The sequence below is a fragment of the Salmo trutta genome, chromosome 25 (genome assembly GCF_901001165.1).
Source record: "Salmo trutta chromosome 25, fSalTru1.1, whole genome shotgun sequence".
Lineage (NCBI taxonomy): Eukaryota > Metazoa > Chordata > Actinopteri > Salmoniformes > Salmonidae > Salmo > Salmo trutta.
Genome location: NC_042981.1, coordinates 11,041,963 through 11,059,093, shown reverse-complemented (window position 1 = coordinate 11,059,093; position 17,131 = coordinate 11,041,963). Strand labels below are relative to the sequence as shown.

The 17,131-nt window shown below is 42.5% G+C and overlaps 1 protein-coding gene across 3 annotated transcripts in view; it reads left to right on the top strand.

The window, feature by feature from the left end:
- Positions 1-8,309: 8,309 nt before the first annotated feature.
- Positions 8,310-17,131, top strand: part of LOC115162012 (DNA (cytosine-5)-methyltransferase 3A-like) — a 73,764-nt gene continuing 64,942 nt past the window's right edge. For all 3 annotated transcript variants that reach the window (XM_029712916.1, XM_029712915.1, XM_029712914.1), the window contains exons 1-3: positions 8,310-8,431; positions 9,962-10,166; positions 13,415-13,525. In XM_029712916.1, coding sequence (XP_029568776.1) covers positions 10,083-10,166; positions 13,415-13,525 — 195 coding nt within the window. In that variant the 5' untranslated portion in view covers positions 8,310-8,431; positions 9,962-10,082. The remainder of the gene's footprint in view (positions 8,432-9,961; positions 10,167-13,414; positions 13,526-17,131) is intronic.

The window sequence follows — 17,131 nt, the reverse complement described above, 5'->3', positions numbered from 1 at the left end:
AAAGTTAACTGCACTTCACATTGCAGCCAAAATAAATGTTTCAAAGAGTTCAAGTAACAGACACATATCAACATCAACTGTTCAGAGGAGACTGCATGAATCAGGCCTTCATGGTTGAATTGCTGCAACAACAAAAAACTACTAAAGGACACCAATAATAAGAAGAGATTGGCTTGGGCCAAGAAACACGAGCAACGGACATTAGACTGGTGGAAATCTGTCCTTTGGTCTGGTAAGTCCAAGTTTGAGATTTTTGGTTCCAACCGCCGTGGCTTTGTGAGACGCAGAGTAGGTGAACGGATGATCTCCGCATGTGTGGTTCCCACCATGAAGCATGGAGGAGGAGGTGTGATGGTGTTGGGGTGCTTTGCTGGTGACACTGTCAGTGATTTCTTTAGAATTCAAGGCACACTTAACCAGCATGGCTACCACAGCATTCTGCAGTGATATGCCATCCTATCTGGTTTGCGCTTAGTGGGACTATCATTTATTTTTCAACAGGACAATGACCCAACACACCTCCAGGCTGTGTAAGGGCTATTTGACCAAGAAGGAGAGTGATGGTGCTGCATCAGATGACCTGGCTTCCACAATCACCCGACCTCAACCCAACTGAGATGGTTTGGGATGAGTTGGACCGCAGACTGAAGGAAAAGCAGCCAACAAGTGGTCAGCGTATGTGGGAACTTCTTCAAGAATGTTGGAAAAGCATTCCTCATGAAGCTGGTTGAGAGAATGCCAAGTGTGTGCAAAGCTGTCATCAAGGCAAACGGTGGCTACTTTGAAGAATCTCATATATTTTCATACATTTAACACTTTTTTGGTTACTACATGATTCCATATGTGTTATTTTATAGATTTGATGTCTTCACTATTATTCTACATTGTAGAAAATAATAAAAATAAAGAAAAACCCTTGAATGAGTAGGTGTGTCCAAACTTTTGACTGGTACTGTATATTCAAGATCTAAGGAAAGTGCTGAGATAAAACCTTTTGAAAAGTGAGTTATTGTTTTCCCTCTTCACCCCGCTCACAGATAGGAATGCAATATTATGATTTGAGTTTGCGCCTACTGCCTAGATGTTCTGTATAAAGTGCTGAATAAAGTAAAAACCCATTCATGCATATATAAGAATATCAATCAGCCTTTTAAGTAGGAGTTTTAGTCTCAGTCAGTGACCTTGTGGAAAAATATGATTTATTTATTGTTGTTCAGGAGGGAAAGTGTTTGCAGACTTTGTGTGTCATTATACAGATATAACTACATTCCATATGTTGTTGTTGATGTCTATATTTTGCATGATATAATCGGGTCCATACATTTACTTGGTCTTCCTTAAAATGTAGAACCCCCAACAGTTCTAGAACCAGCAAAAGTTCTAGAGCTACAAACAGTTCTAGAGCTACAAACTTTAAAAGAGCTATCAACAGTTCTAGTGCTACAGACTGTTCTTGCTATCAACAGTTCTAGAGCTACTAACTGTTCTTGCTATCAACAGTTCTAGAGCTACAAACTGTTCTAGCTATCAACAGTTCTAGAGCTACAAACTGTTCTTGCTATCAACAGTTCTAGAGCTACAAACTGTTCTTGCTATCAACAATTCTAGAGCTACAAACGTTCTAGAGCTACCAACAGTTCTAGAGCTACCAACAGTTCTAGAGCTACAAATTGTTGTAGAGCTATCAAACATTCTAGAGCTACAAACTGTTCTAGAGCTACCAACAGTTCTAGAGCTACAAACTGTTCTAGAACTACCAACAGTCCTAAAGTTAAACTGTTCTAGAGCTACCAACAGTTCTAGAGCTACCAACTGTTCTGGAGCTACCAACAGTTTTAGATCTACAAACTGTTCTAGAGCTACCAACAGTTCTAGAGCCATAAACAGTTATAGAGTTACAAACTGTTCTAGAGCTGCAGTACCACTCGTTCAAGAACTACAAACCATTCTAGAGCTACCAAACATTCTAGAGCTACCAACCATTCTAGAATGATCTCCTTCTAGCCAACAGAGGCAATAGAAAGGTACATACTGCACATTATGATTGTTTTATTGTTTGCAGAGAGAAAATGTGCAAAATGACAAACCACAAGCTTCCCGAAATGTTATTTATCTTTCTATGTGTTATATACTGATATGCTTCTGGTATTCATTTGTTTCTCATGTTAATTTAAAAACCATGGTTTTATGTCACATGACCACTGTCTTTTGTAAATACAATGAATCAATTGTGAAATGTATAAAAATATTTAAAAACTTGATATGCTTTGATGTGATGTGATGCCTTTTTTCAGATCAGTATTTAGCCTACTGGTTGTTATCATTTGAACTTCAGAAATTACCTTCAGAAAAAAGTATACACTCACCACTGTAAGTCGTTCTAGATAAGAGTGTCTGCTAAATTAATAAAATGTCAATTAAATAGGATGCACCTGAGCTCAATTTGGAGTGTCAAAGCAAAGGGGTGTGAATATTTATGTAGATGAAATATTGATGTACTTTCTGAAGGCACTGTATGTACTGCACTGTTGAATATGGCCTTGAAAAAATGTGACTGTCATAATTTTACAGTTTAGGGGCACCCGAGTGGTGCAGCGGTCCAAGGCACTGCATCTCAGTGCTAGAGTTGTCACTACAGACCCTGGTTCGATTCCAGGCTGTATCACAACCGGCTGTGATTGGGAGTCCCACAGGGTGGCGCACAATTTGCCCAGCGTCGTCAGGGTTAGGGTTTGGCCAGGGTAGGCCGTCATTGTAAATAAGAATTTGTGTTAAATAAATAAAAAATTAAATAAAAATATAATCAGTGTTGTTTTTCCAAGTAAATGAGTGGTTATTTTTCCTGGGAAACAACTCCCTGCTATCGGATAAGATTGCCATTGGCCCACAGGGAGTCATATATCCTCCAATCACAAACAATATCTCCTGATGTTTGCATAACTGTAATCATAACTATGACCCTGTGTTTTAGACTATCATGTCACATGACCTAGATTTTATCCTCTGTTTTAAGCCTTTTCCAGAAATGTAAGCAATTGTCTGTGTATGGTGCTGGATCATCTGACATAAAAAGAAAAGGGGACATTTTTTATGAAAAATCTTTCTATAAAGGTTAAAATCCAGGTTATGTCAAATGATTGTCCAAAACACAGGGCCCTAATCATAACAGACAAATAATATGTTTGTGTGCTTGTGTATTGTCCTTCCGTCCGTCCGTCCGTCCGTCCGTCCATCTGTCTGTGTGAGGGTCAGTGAGAGCAGCCCCAGACACAGCTCTCCCTCTTCCTCTTTGTTGGGTTGTGTCATCATGCCTCTGTCCTTAACTGAACCTGACCACACGAGCGGGACCGAGGGATTCAGTCTACTCTACAGACAAGAGAGGGACCGAGAGATTCAGCTCTACTCTACAGACGAGAGAGGGACAGAGAGATTCAGCTCTACTCTACAGATGAGAGAGAGATTCAGTCTACTCTACAGATGAGAGAGAGATTCAGCTCTACTCTACAGACGAGAGAGGGACAGAGAGATTCAGCTCTACTCTACAGATGAGAGAGAGATTCAGCTCTACTCTACAGATGAGAGAGGGACAGAGAGATTCAGCTCTACTCTACAGATGAGAGATTCAGCTCTACTCTACAGATGAGAGAGAGATTCAGCTCTACTCTACAGATGAGACAGAGAGATTCAGCTCTACTCTACAGATGAGAGAGAGATTCAGTCTACTCTACAGACAAGAGGGACAGAGAGATTCAGTCTCCTCTACAGACAAGAGGGACAGAGAGATTCAGTCTACTCTACAGATGAGACAGAGAGATTCAGTCTACTCTACAGACAAGAGGGACAGAGAGATTCAGTCTACTCTACAGACAAGAGAGGGACAGAGAGATTCAGTCTACTCTACAGATGAGACAGAGAGATTCAGTCTACTCTACAGATGAGACAGAGAGATTCAGTCTACTCTACAGATGAGACAGAGAGATTCAGTCTCCTCTACAGACAAGAGAGGGACAGAGAGATTCAGTCTACTCTACAGACGAGAGACAGAGAGATTCAGTCTCCTCTACAGACGAGAGACAGAGAGATTCAGTCTCCTCTACAGACAAGAGAGGGACAGAGATTCAGTCTACTCTACAGATGAGACAGAGAGATTCAGCTCTACTCTACAGACGAGAGAGGGACAGAGAGATTCAGCTCTACTCTACAGACGAGAGAGGGACAGAGAGATTCAGCTCTACTCTACAGATGAGAGAGAGATTCAGCTCTACTCTACAGACGAGAGAGGGACAGAGAGATTCAGCTCTACTCTACAGATGAGAGAGAGATTCAGCTCTACTCTACAGATGAGAGAGAGATTCAGCTCTACTCTACAGATGAGACAGAGAGATTCAGCTCTACTCTACAGACAAGAGAGGGACAGAGAGATTCAGTCTACTCTACAGATGAGAAAGAGATTCAGCTCTACTCTACAGATGAGAGAGAGATTCAGTCTACTCTACAGACAAGAGGGACAGAGAGATTCAGTCTCCTCTACAGACAAGAGGGACAGAGAGATTCAGTCTACTCTACAGATGAGACAGAGAGATTCAGTCTACTCTACAGACAAGAGGGACAGAGAGATTCAGTCTACTCTACAGACAAGAGAGGGACAGAGAGATTCAGTCTACTCTACAGATGAGACAGAGAGATTCAGTCTACTCTACAGATGAGACAGAGAGATTCAGTCTACTCTACAGATGAGACAGAGAGATTCAGTCTCCTCTACAGACAAGAGAGGGACAGAGAGATTCAGTCTACTCTACAGACGAGAGACAGAGAGATTCAGTCTCCTCTACAGACGAGAGACAGAGAGATTCAGTCTCCTCTACAGACAAGAGAGGGACAGAGATTCAGTCTACTCTACAGATGAGACAGAGAGATTCAGCTCTACTCTACAGACGAGAGAGGGACAGAGAGATTCAGCTCTACTCTACAGACGAGAGAGGGACAGAGAGATTCAGCTCTACTCTACAGATGAGAGAGAGATTCAGCTCTACTCTACAGACGAGAGAGGGACAGAGAGATTCAGCTCTACTCTACAGATGAGAGAGAGATTCAGCTCTACTCTACAGATGAGAGAGAGATTCAGCTCTACTCTACAGATGAGACAGAGAGATTCAGCTCTACTCTACAGACAAGAGAGGGACAGAGAGATTCAGTCTACTCTACAGATGAGAAAGAGATTCAGCTCTACTCTACAGATGAGAGAGAGATTCAGTCTACTCTACAGACAAGAGGGACAGAGAGATTCAGTCTCCTCTACAGACAAGAGGGACAGAGAGATTCAGTCTACTCTACAGATGAGACAGAGAGATTCAGTCTACTCTACAGACAAGAGGGACAGAGAGATTCAGTCTACTCTACAGACAAGAGAGGGACAGAGAGATTCAGTCTACTCTACAGATGAGACAGAGAGATTCAGTCTACTCTACAGATGAGACAGAGAGATTCAGTCTACTCTACAGATGAGACAGAGAGATTCAGTCTACTCTACAGATGAGACAGAGAGATTCAGTCTACTCTACAGATGAGACAGAGAGATTCAGTCTACTCTACAGATGAGACAGAGAGATTCAGTCTACTCTACAGATGAGACAGAGAGATTCAGTCTCCTCTACAGACAAGAGAGGGACAGAGAGATTCAGTCTACTCTACAGACGAGAGACAGAGAGATTCAGTCTCCTCTACAGACGAGAGACAGAGAGATTCAGTCTCCTCTACAGACAAGAGAGGGACAGAGAGATTCAGTCTACTCTACAGATGAGACAGAGAGATTCAGTCTACTCTACAGACGAGAGACAGACCTGGCTCTCAAGAGAAGACAGGCTATGTGCACACTGCCCACAAAATGAGGTGGAAACTGAGCTGCACTTCCTAACCTCCTGCCAAATGTATGACCATATTAGAGACACATATTCCTCTCAGATTACACAGATCCACAAAGAATTCAAAAACAAATCCAATTTTAATAAACTCCTATACCTACTGGGTGACATACCACAGTGTGACATCACAGCAGCAAGATTTGTGATCTGTTGCCACAAGAAAAGGGCAACCAGTGAAGAACAAACAACGTTGTAAATACAACCCATATTTATGTTTATTTATTTTCCTTTTTGTACTTGAACTATTTGCACATCATTATAACACTGTACATAGCCATAATATGACATTTGACATGTCTCTACTCCTTTGAAACCTTTGTGAGTGTAATGTTTACTGTTTATTTTTGATTGTTTATTTCACTTTTGTTTATTATTTATTTCACTTGCTTTGGCAATGTAAACATATGTTTTCCATGCCAATAAAGCCCTTTGAATTGAATTGACAGAGAGATTCATTCTACTCTACAGACCAGAGAGAGACTGAGAGATTCAGTCTACAGACGAGAGAGAGACAGAGAGTCAGTCTACTCTACAGACGTGTGGTGTCATGTGATGTGAGGAGCTTCTGGCTCCAGCCATGCTTCAAGCTCACTGAACCACATCAGCCTGCCCCCCCCTAGATCTCTCTCTCTTTTCCTCCTCCCTCCCTCCCCTCTCCCCCTCCCACTCCCTGCCTCTCCCCGTCCCCTCCCTCCACCCCCTCTTCCTCCTCTTCTCCCCTCTCTCCCTTTCTCTCACTCGTTCTGCCTCTCTTTCTCACTCCCTTCTCTCTCTCTGTCTCTCTCTCTGCCCCCCTCTCACTTCTCTGTCTCTCACCCCTCCCTCCCTCACTCTCTCGATCTCTCTCCCTCCCCCTCCTTCTCTCGCTCTCCCTCCCTCCCCCTTTCTCCCTCCCTGTCTACCCTCTCTCCCGTCCCTCTCCCTCCCTGTCTCCCTTCCCCTCTCTCCGCCTCCTCTCCTTCCCTCTCCCTCTCTCCCCCTTCCCCCTCCCATCCCTCCTCCCTCTTAAATATCTGTAGCCTGTCTGATCCCCAGGGTTTTGTTCTGTTTGTGCTTGTAAGAGCCTCTGGAGCCTCTGGCACTATACGCCTGACAATGACATACTCTGAAGCAGCAGGCAGGACGTACACGAAATATACAAAAGTATCTGGAAACCCATTCAAATTAGTGGATTCGTCTATTTCAGCCACACCCGTTGCTGACAGGTGTATAAAATCTAGCACACCGCCATGCAATCTCCATAGACAAACATTGGCAGTAGAATGGCCTTACTGAAGAGCTCAGTGACTTTCAACATGGAACCGTTATAGGATACCACCTTTCCAACAAGTCCGTTTGTCAAATATCTGCCCTGTTAGAGCTGCCCCAGTCAACTGTAAGTGCTGTTATTGTGAAGTGGAAACGTCGAGTGCTGAAGTGTCGGTTGCAACACTCACTACTGAGTTCCAAACTGCCTCTGGAAGCAACGTCAGCACAATAACTGTTTGTAAGGAGCTTCATGAAATGGGTTTCCATGGCCGAGTAGCCGCACACAAGCCTAACATGCTGACCACACCACTCGCGCATGTGCCATCGAGCGCATGTTGATTTTGTCCATGTTCGGGCCCCCTAGTTCCAGTGAAAATAAATCTTAACGCTACAGCATACAATAACATCCTATATGATTCTGTGCTTCCAACTTTGTGGCAACAGTTTGGGGAAGGCCTATTCTTGTTTCAGCATGACAATGCCCCTGTGCACAAAGCGAGGTTCATCCAAAAATGGTTTGTCGAGATCGTTGTGGAAGAACTTGACTGGCCTGCACAGAGCCCTGACCTCAACCCCATCAAACACCTTTGGGATGAATTGGAATGCCGACTACGAGCCAGGCCTAAATGCTCTTGTGGCTGAATGGAAGCAAGTCCTCACAGCAATGTTCAAACATCTAGTGGAAAGCCTTCCCAGAAGATTCATTATTATGTAATCACTATAAACACAATGCTGACTGCAGGCCTATTTATTAGCTATTGGGTTTGATTCATTCTTGGTTAATATTGTTTTATTTCTCTCTTATATGTTTATGTTCATGTTTATGGCCAGAGGTTTGACCCTTGGCCTAGGGCCACCAGTGTGAAATAGGCCTGCAGCCTATATGCCTGTCTGGTGCCTATTTGTAGGCCTATTGCCAGCTATGTGGTCTGATGTATGCTATTTTCAACACTCTGAATTTTTTGTCTATTTGTATATTTGACACAGAAATTGACAATTATTTGAGTTTAACCGGATTTTGAAACAATAATTAAATATATTGCGTATAAATTCTGGCATAATGGCAGTGAAGCAGCAGCCGTTACTCCACTACCTTTAGGACCTAGTGGAGACACTATCAGTCCGCTGGCCCCTGCAGTGTGAGCCGAGCATCTGGCGGAGTGCTGGCCGGCTGGCGTGGTGGAGGACGGGGAGAGAAGAAGAAGGAGGATCCGGGAGCAAGCGACAACAAAAAGGGTCTGGCCTGGGACTTGGCAAAACGGGTAATGAACACCGTGATTCACTCGTTTAAAAACCATAGCCCGTTATTACCAAACCCTCTGTAGGACTAACCTTTATCGGAACACACACAGTCAGTTAGATCCTTTAGAACGGAAGGAAGACTGGCTGCACTCGATCGTGGTGGTGGGGGGAAACAGTATTCCTTTTTGTGCTTTTGCAGATATGTGGTGACTGACTTGTGATTAGACATTGCGATACTCAGTTGAACTTGGTGACCGCGTATTTGTACATACAGAAAGGCGATTGTTTCTACAGAATACACGCCCGTCTGAAACTAACGGGGTTTTGTCCATCAAATGGTTGTGGCCTATAAACGCGGTACAGTCCCACCGGGTTAGATGCTGATTTCCCCTTCAAATACGTGTACAATTAGGTAATTTACGCCTGCAATAGTGACAAATGCAGTAGACCGCCAGCCATGTGTTCATAGATAAAGTCGTTAATTCAATCAGAATTGTTATAATGCATCATATTTGTGATTTTTGCTGACAGTGGAACAGTAGGTGACATTGTATTCACAAAAAAAAAATATATATATATTTAAAAAGTAACACGTTTTGTAGCTGCAATATAAATTCCCGCAACATTGTTCGCTTCCCACGAACAAATGGAAACATGCATTTACACTGGAACGACAGTGATAGGCTACATTTACCAATATGTTTAGATTGATTTTTAACTATCATTCAAATGTTGTCAATGACGCATTAATGCAACATTTGTATGAATGTGTCAGAAAGTCTGTCTGCGCGCGTGGGTGAACGTGTGTCTGGAGCACTCTATCTCCGGCACTTATCGGTACACGGTAGTGTAGTACTAGCTAGTGAAAATGGGGGCAATAACAAAAAACACCAAGGACGTTTAGCCTATATCAAGACTAGGCCTATATCACAAGCCTTCTGGAAAAATCGATGAAAAGTATAACATTGATACTGTATTTATAAGTGCACATGGCTAGCTATGGATCACAAGAGACAGAGAGGTAGGAGGCTAGGCTAGGCCTTGCATGGAGCCAGCAATCAGTGCAAAGGAGTGTCTCGTTTGACCACAGGTGTTGGGCTATAATGAGAATCTAATCTGCATATAGATTATTATATGCATAATGCACCGGTAATAGTTTATTCGATAACGCCATATAGCCCTACAGGCCTACACGTGTGGTATATTGTGTGAGAGAAACGGGAGAAACCAGAGAGAACTTACACTATTTAAGCAGGCTTAAAATGTTTTTCTAACTAGTAAAGGCACAACTGGAGTAGATGGCATGTAAAGCCGTTGATAATTTGACTCTAGTAGGCCCTACCTTTGCCTGATCAGATCACTGCAGGCATAGTAGAGAGACTGAGATTCATTGAATCCAATCTGTAGGTATAGGCTAGAATCATGTTCAACTTAACACAAAACGAAGGAATAATAATAATGTAATAATATATAAACTATTATAATAATAAATAGTTGTATTGAAAGTTTTTCAGCGTGCATGATTACATTTGTTGTTCTTCATTTTGCAGGATCATCGAAGGTTCATTGAAGGATCGTCATTTTTTTGTTCCTTTGATTTAATTTCTCATATTTTGAAGCTTCTTCTGTTTTCCATTGAGAATATCCTCAGTACGATTTGCACTCTTGGCGATGCCGTCCAACACTGTTGCCACCAGCAACAACGCTGCATTCCAAAGCTTAGACTACACCTGTGATGCATCTGGGAACAGAATGGTAAGAAACAAACAGCTATGTAAAGCAAAACTACTGTCATTAAAACACTAACATTTTGTTACTGTGTTATTACCTTATAACAGTGTGTTTTACCCATATTGATCAGAGATTGTATCATGGATTTATTTTGCATTATTTATCTGAACCACTGTGTAACTGATTACCATCTCCATCATTTCCATACGAGAATAAACATAAAGCAGGTTCACCCACCAGATGTTTCCATTGTATGTAAGGATTCATATGAGTCTATACTCTATACAGTTATACTATAAACATCATAACATGTCATGCTGGGTTACTGTAAGTTAGACACCCATTAGCCACATTAACAACAGTAACAACTGCTGCCGTGAAAGGGGCTTTATAAATACATTTGATCAATTGCATTACATTATTGATAACAAAATGATTGTGTTCTCTCTCATTGTGCCTGTTAAAATGGTGACAGTGTTTTCTTACTGTTACGTGGGGCGTTGGCTGTTATATCTAATGCTGTGCCAGCCAGCCAGTTGCTGCTGAAACGGCTCTCTCTATGTGTTATACTGGGACATTTATCCTCCTCTCTTTCTCTTCCTCTCTTCTCTCTCCTCTACTACGCTCTCCCATCACACTGCCCGCCCAATGTAGTCCTGTTGCTAAGCAACAACCATTGCCTTAAATAAACCGACTGCCGACGGAAATTGTGCCAGAGATATCGAATAATGCCAGAGTGTGTTATAGGGTTCACACAAAAGGCAATAACAAAATAGTCTTTGTATTTTATGCCGTCTATTGTTTCCATGTCTTTTAGTCATGTTTTATGGTATGTTGTGTTTCATTGAAAATGTGGAGGATTTTGACAATACAATAGAAGGCGACATGTCCATGGAATCTGACAGCACTGAATTGTGCCTGTAGTGGCGGACTGGTGGTGTCTCCAAACGAAGCATGATTTAGTGCTGCATATAAAACATTCCGTATTCTAGAATTCTGCCCTTGCAGTTACCTCGTTTCCACGCTCCTTGATTTTTATAATTTGGTGACTGCTCATCCTGTATAGAGTAGCACTCGGAGAGGCCACGCAGTACCAATACTCCTGTGGTGGAGCCAGCCTAAAACAGGCACTAGTAGTTTGTCTCAAATGGCACTCTATTCTCTATATACTGTAGTGCACTACTGTTGACCAAGGCCCATAGGGTTCTTTGCACTTCATAGGGAATAGGGTGCCATTTGGGACGTAGCTCTAGAAAGGAGAAGGGAAATCACTACTGGAGAAATAAACAACAGATAATGAAAATGTACAGTCAGATAATCGTATTAATCTTATATAAGGAGGAGATTAGATTTAGAAGATTATGTGAATGATTTTAGGTCAGTGGATCCACGTACTAGATACTCCTATAGATGTACTACCAATAATATGCCTCCATAATATGACTGCTTATAAGACTGCCTTTAAGAAGTCCAGGCTGTTTGTCATCAGTAGCACCCACCTCGTGATGCTTATAGCTGGTTGCTAAGCAGGATTTGATCTGCCTCAATTAATTGTTCAAGCTTGTCTCCCTTCATAGCCCCACAACAGACTCAGTAAGACACTCAGTCAATACATGTTATTCAGTCAATATTGAACCCCGGTGGCCTGTATTCACAAAATAGTCTTAGTTAGAGTAGGAGGAGTGCTGATCCAGGATCAGGTCCCCCAGGTCCATATCACCTTATTCATTATCATCTAAAAGGCAAAACAGATCCTAAATCAGCAGTCTGAGACGTTTTATAGAAGCAACTACATTAGTATTATCAAATGTTCCATCAACACCAGGGAACTGCATCGGGTGAACAGAAAACCCCAGGGGTGCTGCATCGGGGTGACCAGAAAACCCCAGGGGTGCTGCATCGGGTGACCAGAAAACCCCAGGGGTGCTGCATCGGGGTGGACAGAAAACCTCAGGGGTGCTGCATTGGGGTGAACAGAAAACCCCAAGGGTGCTGCATTGGGGTGAACAGAAAACCTCAGGGGTGCTGCATCGGGGTGAACAGAAAACCCCAGGGGTGCTGCATCGGGGTGGACAGAAAACCTCAGGGGTGCTGCATTGGGGTGACCAGAAAATCCCAGGGGTGCTGCATCGGGGTGACCAGAAAACCCCAGGGGTGCTGCATCGGGGTGACCAGAAAACCCCAGGGGTGCTGCATCGGGTGGACAGAAAACCCCAGGGGTGCTGCATCGGGGTAGACAGAAAACCCCAGGGGTGCTGCATCGGGTGGACAGAAAACCCCAGGGGTGCTGCATCGGGTGGACAGAAAACCCCAGGGGTGCTGCATCGGGTAGACAGAAAACCCCATCGGGATGGACACAGTTTTATTAATCAAAGGCAACGTGCTGGATGGGGTCTACACACACACACACACACACACACACACACACACACACACACAAGCAGTGTCTTTGTAACAGTGTCATTAGGGGAATGTGTCTGGGTGAGGTCAGGCTCTGTGCTGTCCCGCACTCACAGAGACGTTCACATCCCATGTGTCCTATTGTCTTCATCCTCAAGCGGAATAGGATGGAGACCTATTGAGAGACCTTAAACTGTTTAACAGTTGGAATGGATAAATACTGTATACTGTTATACTACAATTTAGAATCACATTACACATTCAAACTGCCTGTCAATCCTATGGGTGATGCTTACTATGCATTTCCTGTCAACTTGCGTTTCTAAACTGTTCATGTGAAGCTGTGAAGACTTGGAACGTTTACAGTAGAGCTATACAGGGAATTCAGGGTACAATTTTAGGGTCAAAGTTGACACATTAGATTAGCTAGTTGTGGGGACTGATGCCACATTTTCAATATGGTTGGTTTATGAACTTGTGATTCTACCTGACTCTACTTTGATTGTATCTGATTCTACTGAGAATCTACCTGACTCTACTTTGATTATATCTGATTCTACTGTTAATCTATCTGACTCTACTTTGATTATATCTGATTCTACTGTGGATTTCCTGACTCTACTTTGATTGTATCTGATTCTACTGCGATTCTACCTGACTCTACTTTGATTATATCTGATTCTACTGTGAATTTCCTGACTCTACTTTGATTATATCTGATTCTACTGTGAATCTACCTGACTCTACTTTGATTGTATCTGATTCTACTGTGAGTCTTCCTGATTCTACTGAGATTCTACCGGATTCTACTGTGATTCTACCTGATTCTTCATATGAGATTGATAATATTGTGTTGTGTGATTGTTTGATAGAGGGAGAGCACGATACTGGACAAAGAGCTGGCACCAGAAGAGAAATCCTCTAAAAGCAACACCAGCTGTAAAGAGGGCCGGCCTGCTGGGAGAAAACACAAGCAGATCGCTGTAAGTACATCATTTGTAATAATATCTTTATTGGACTTTTTCACAACCATCAATAAACAAACAAAGTGTCAGAAACCCTGTCATGCAGACCTGAAGGCCACACACACATTGTAGGTTTATTGTAAAACTAGCAGAATATACAATTTGTGGTAGGGGAAACACTGTGTCGGAGGCTGTGTGAATCACAGAGTTGTCATTGGAAATTGTTCTCTTGCGAGTTTCATCATCCAATTATTTAAATTCTACACGAGTGCAAGTTTCACCAAGGTGATATGTTGGCACATGAGAATTATTAGAATATGGCTATTATTATTTAATTATTTCATTTTATCCATGCTGGCTTTCACGGATTACTTGAGACATGAAACAGATAGGTGAAGGGCATATAGGCTGTCGTCAATTTATTAATTAGCAATTTTTCTAAATGAGTAATGGAAGCACTTCAACCAGTTAATCTCACTGAAACTGACCTATTAGCCAGGGGAGTTCATCTCACTGAAACTGACCTATTAGCCAGGGGAGTTCATCTCACTGAAACTGACCTATTAGCCAGGGGAGTTCATCTCACTGAAACTGACCTATTAGCCAGGGGAGTTCATCTCACTGAAACTGACCTATTAGCCAGGGGAGTTCATCTCACTGAAACTGACCTATTAGCCAGGGGAGTTCATCTCACTGAAACTGACCTATTAGCCAGGGGAGTTCATCTCACTGAAACTGACCAGTTAGCCAGGGGAGTTCATCTCACTGAAACGGACCAGTTAGCCAGGGGAGTTCATCTCACTGAAACTGACCTATTAGCCACGGGAGTTCATCTCACTGAAACTGACCTATTAGCCAGGGGAGTTCATCTCACTGAAACTGACCTATTATCCAGTGGAATTCATCTCACTGAAACGGACCAGTTAGCCAGGGGAGTTCATCTCACTGAAACTGACCTATTAGCCACGGGAGTTCATCTCACTGAAACTGACCAGTTAGCCAGGGGAGTTCATCTCACTGAAACTGACCAGTTAGCAAGGGGAGTTAATCTCACTGAAACTGACCAGTTATCCAGGGGAGTTAATCTCACTGAAACTGACCAGTTAGGTAGGGGAGTTCATCTCACTGAAACTGACCAGTTAGCCAGGGGAGTTCATCTCACTGAAACTGACCTATTAGCCAGGGGAGTTCATCTCGCTGAAACTGACCAATTAGCTTGTGGAGTTCATCTCACTGAAACGGACTAATTAGCCAGGGGCGTTCATCTCACTGAAACTGACCTATTAGCCAGGGGAGTTCATCTCACTGAAACTGACCAATTAACTTGTGGAGTTCATCTCACTGAAACGGACTAATTAGCCAGGGGCGTTCATCTCACTGAAACTGACTAATTAGCCAGGGAGTTCATCTCACTGAAACTGATCAATTATCCAGGGGAGTTCATCTCACTGAAACTGACCAATTAGCTAGTGGAGTTCATCTCACTGAAACTGACCTATTATCCAGGGGAGTTCATCTCACTGAAACTGACCAGTTAGCCAGGGAAGTTAATCTCACTGAAACTGACCAGTTAGCCAGGGGAGTTAATCTCACTGAAACTGACCTATTAGCCAGGGGAGTTAATCTCACTGAAACTGACCAGTTAGCAAGGGGAATTCAGCTGATCAATCAACACACAGTGCAGTGACAACTACCAGTGTTAAGAAATATATGGAGACTGTGATGTTGAACGTCTGAAAGTTTGATATTGAAAGTATGATGAAGAAATATAGAAATTCTTAGATTTAAAAAAAAAGACACTACTGTTCAAAAGTTTGGGGTCACTTAGAAATGTCCTTGTTTTTCAAAGAAAAGCACATTTTTTGTCCATTAAAATGACATCAAATTGATCAGAAATACAGTGTAGACATTGTTACTGTTGTTAATGACTATTGTAGTTGGAAACGGCTGATTTCTTTATGGAATATCTACATAGGCGTACAGAGGCCCATTATCAGCAACCATCACTCCTGTGTTCCAATGGCACGTTGTGTTAGCTAATCTAAGTTTATCATTTTAAAAGGGTAATTGATCATTATAAATCCCTTTTGCAATTATGTTAGCACAGCTGAAAACTGTTGTTCTGATTAAAGAAGCAATAAAACTGACCATCTTTAGACTAGTTGAGTATCTGGAGCATCAGCATGTGTGAGTTCGATTACAGGCTCGAAATGGCCAGAAATGAAGACCTTTCTTCTGAAATTCGTCAGTCTATTCTTTTTCTGAGAAATGAAGGCTATTCCATGCGAGAAATTGCCAAGAAACTGAAGATGTTGTACAACGCTATCTACTACTCCCTTCACAGAACAGCGCAAACTGGCCCTAACCAGAATAGAAAGAGGAGTGGGAGGCCCCGGTGCACAACTGAGGAAGAGGACAAGTACAGTGTCTAGTTTGAGAAACAGACACCCCACGAGTCCTTTACTGGCAGCTTCATTAAATAGTACCCGCAAAACACCAGTCTCAACGTCAACAGTGAAGAGGTGACTCCAGGATGCTGGCCTTCTAGGCAGAGTTCCTCTGTCCAGTGTCTGTCTTCTTTTGCCCATCTTAATCTTTTCTTTTTATTGGCCAGTCTGAGATATGGCTTTTTCTTTGCAACTCTGCCTAGAAGGCCAGCATTCCGGAGTCGCCTCTATTGACTTTTCACTTCACCTCTTTTTATTTAATCAATTTTAGAGTATGGTTGTAACGTAACAAAATGTGGAAAAAGTCAAGTGGTCGGAATACTTTCCAAATGTACTGTGACCTCTGGCAGGGGCCAGTTGTAGGTCACTGGGTCAAAGGTCATTGGCTCTTGTTGTGTAACACCCTGGTGCTAACAGAAAGTGTTGTATCTCTCACTCTTACTTACTCTCTCTCACACACTGTCTGTCTCTCACTCTCTCTCACACACTCTGTCTCTCACACACACTGTCTCTCTCTCTAACTCTGTCTCTGTCTCTCACTATCTCTCACTCTCTTTGTCTCTCACTCTCTGTCTCACTATGTCTTTGTCTCTCACTATCTCTCACTCTGTCTCTCACTATCTCTCTCACTCTGTCTCCACTCTCTGTCTCCACTCTGTCTCTCACTCTCTCTATCTCTCTCTGTCTCCACTCTCTGTCTCACTCTGTCTCTCTCTCTCTCTAACTCTGTCTCTCTTCTTCTCACAATGTTTCGGTTAAATGCTATCCTTTTTTTCTTATGTCAGTGAGAAATCAGTGGAGTTTGCTTTCAGAACTGTTCTCTGAAAATAGCTTGACAAATTTCTATTTATTTTATTTCACCTTTATTTAACCAGGTAGGCCAGTTGAGAACAAGTTCTCATTTACAACTGCGACCTGGCCAAGATAAAGAAAAGCAGTGTGACACAAACAACAACACAGAGTTACACATGGAATAAACAAACATACAGTCAATAACACAATAGAAAAGTCTATATACAGTGTGTGCAAATGAGGTACGATAAGGCAATAAATAGGCCATAGTGGCAAATAATTACAGTTTAGCAATTAAACACTGGAGTGATAGATGTGCAGAAGATGAATGTACAAGTAGAGATACTGGGGTGCAAAGGAGCAAAAAAAAAAATAACAGTATTGG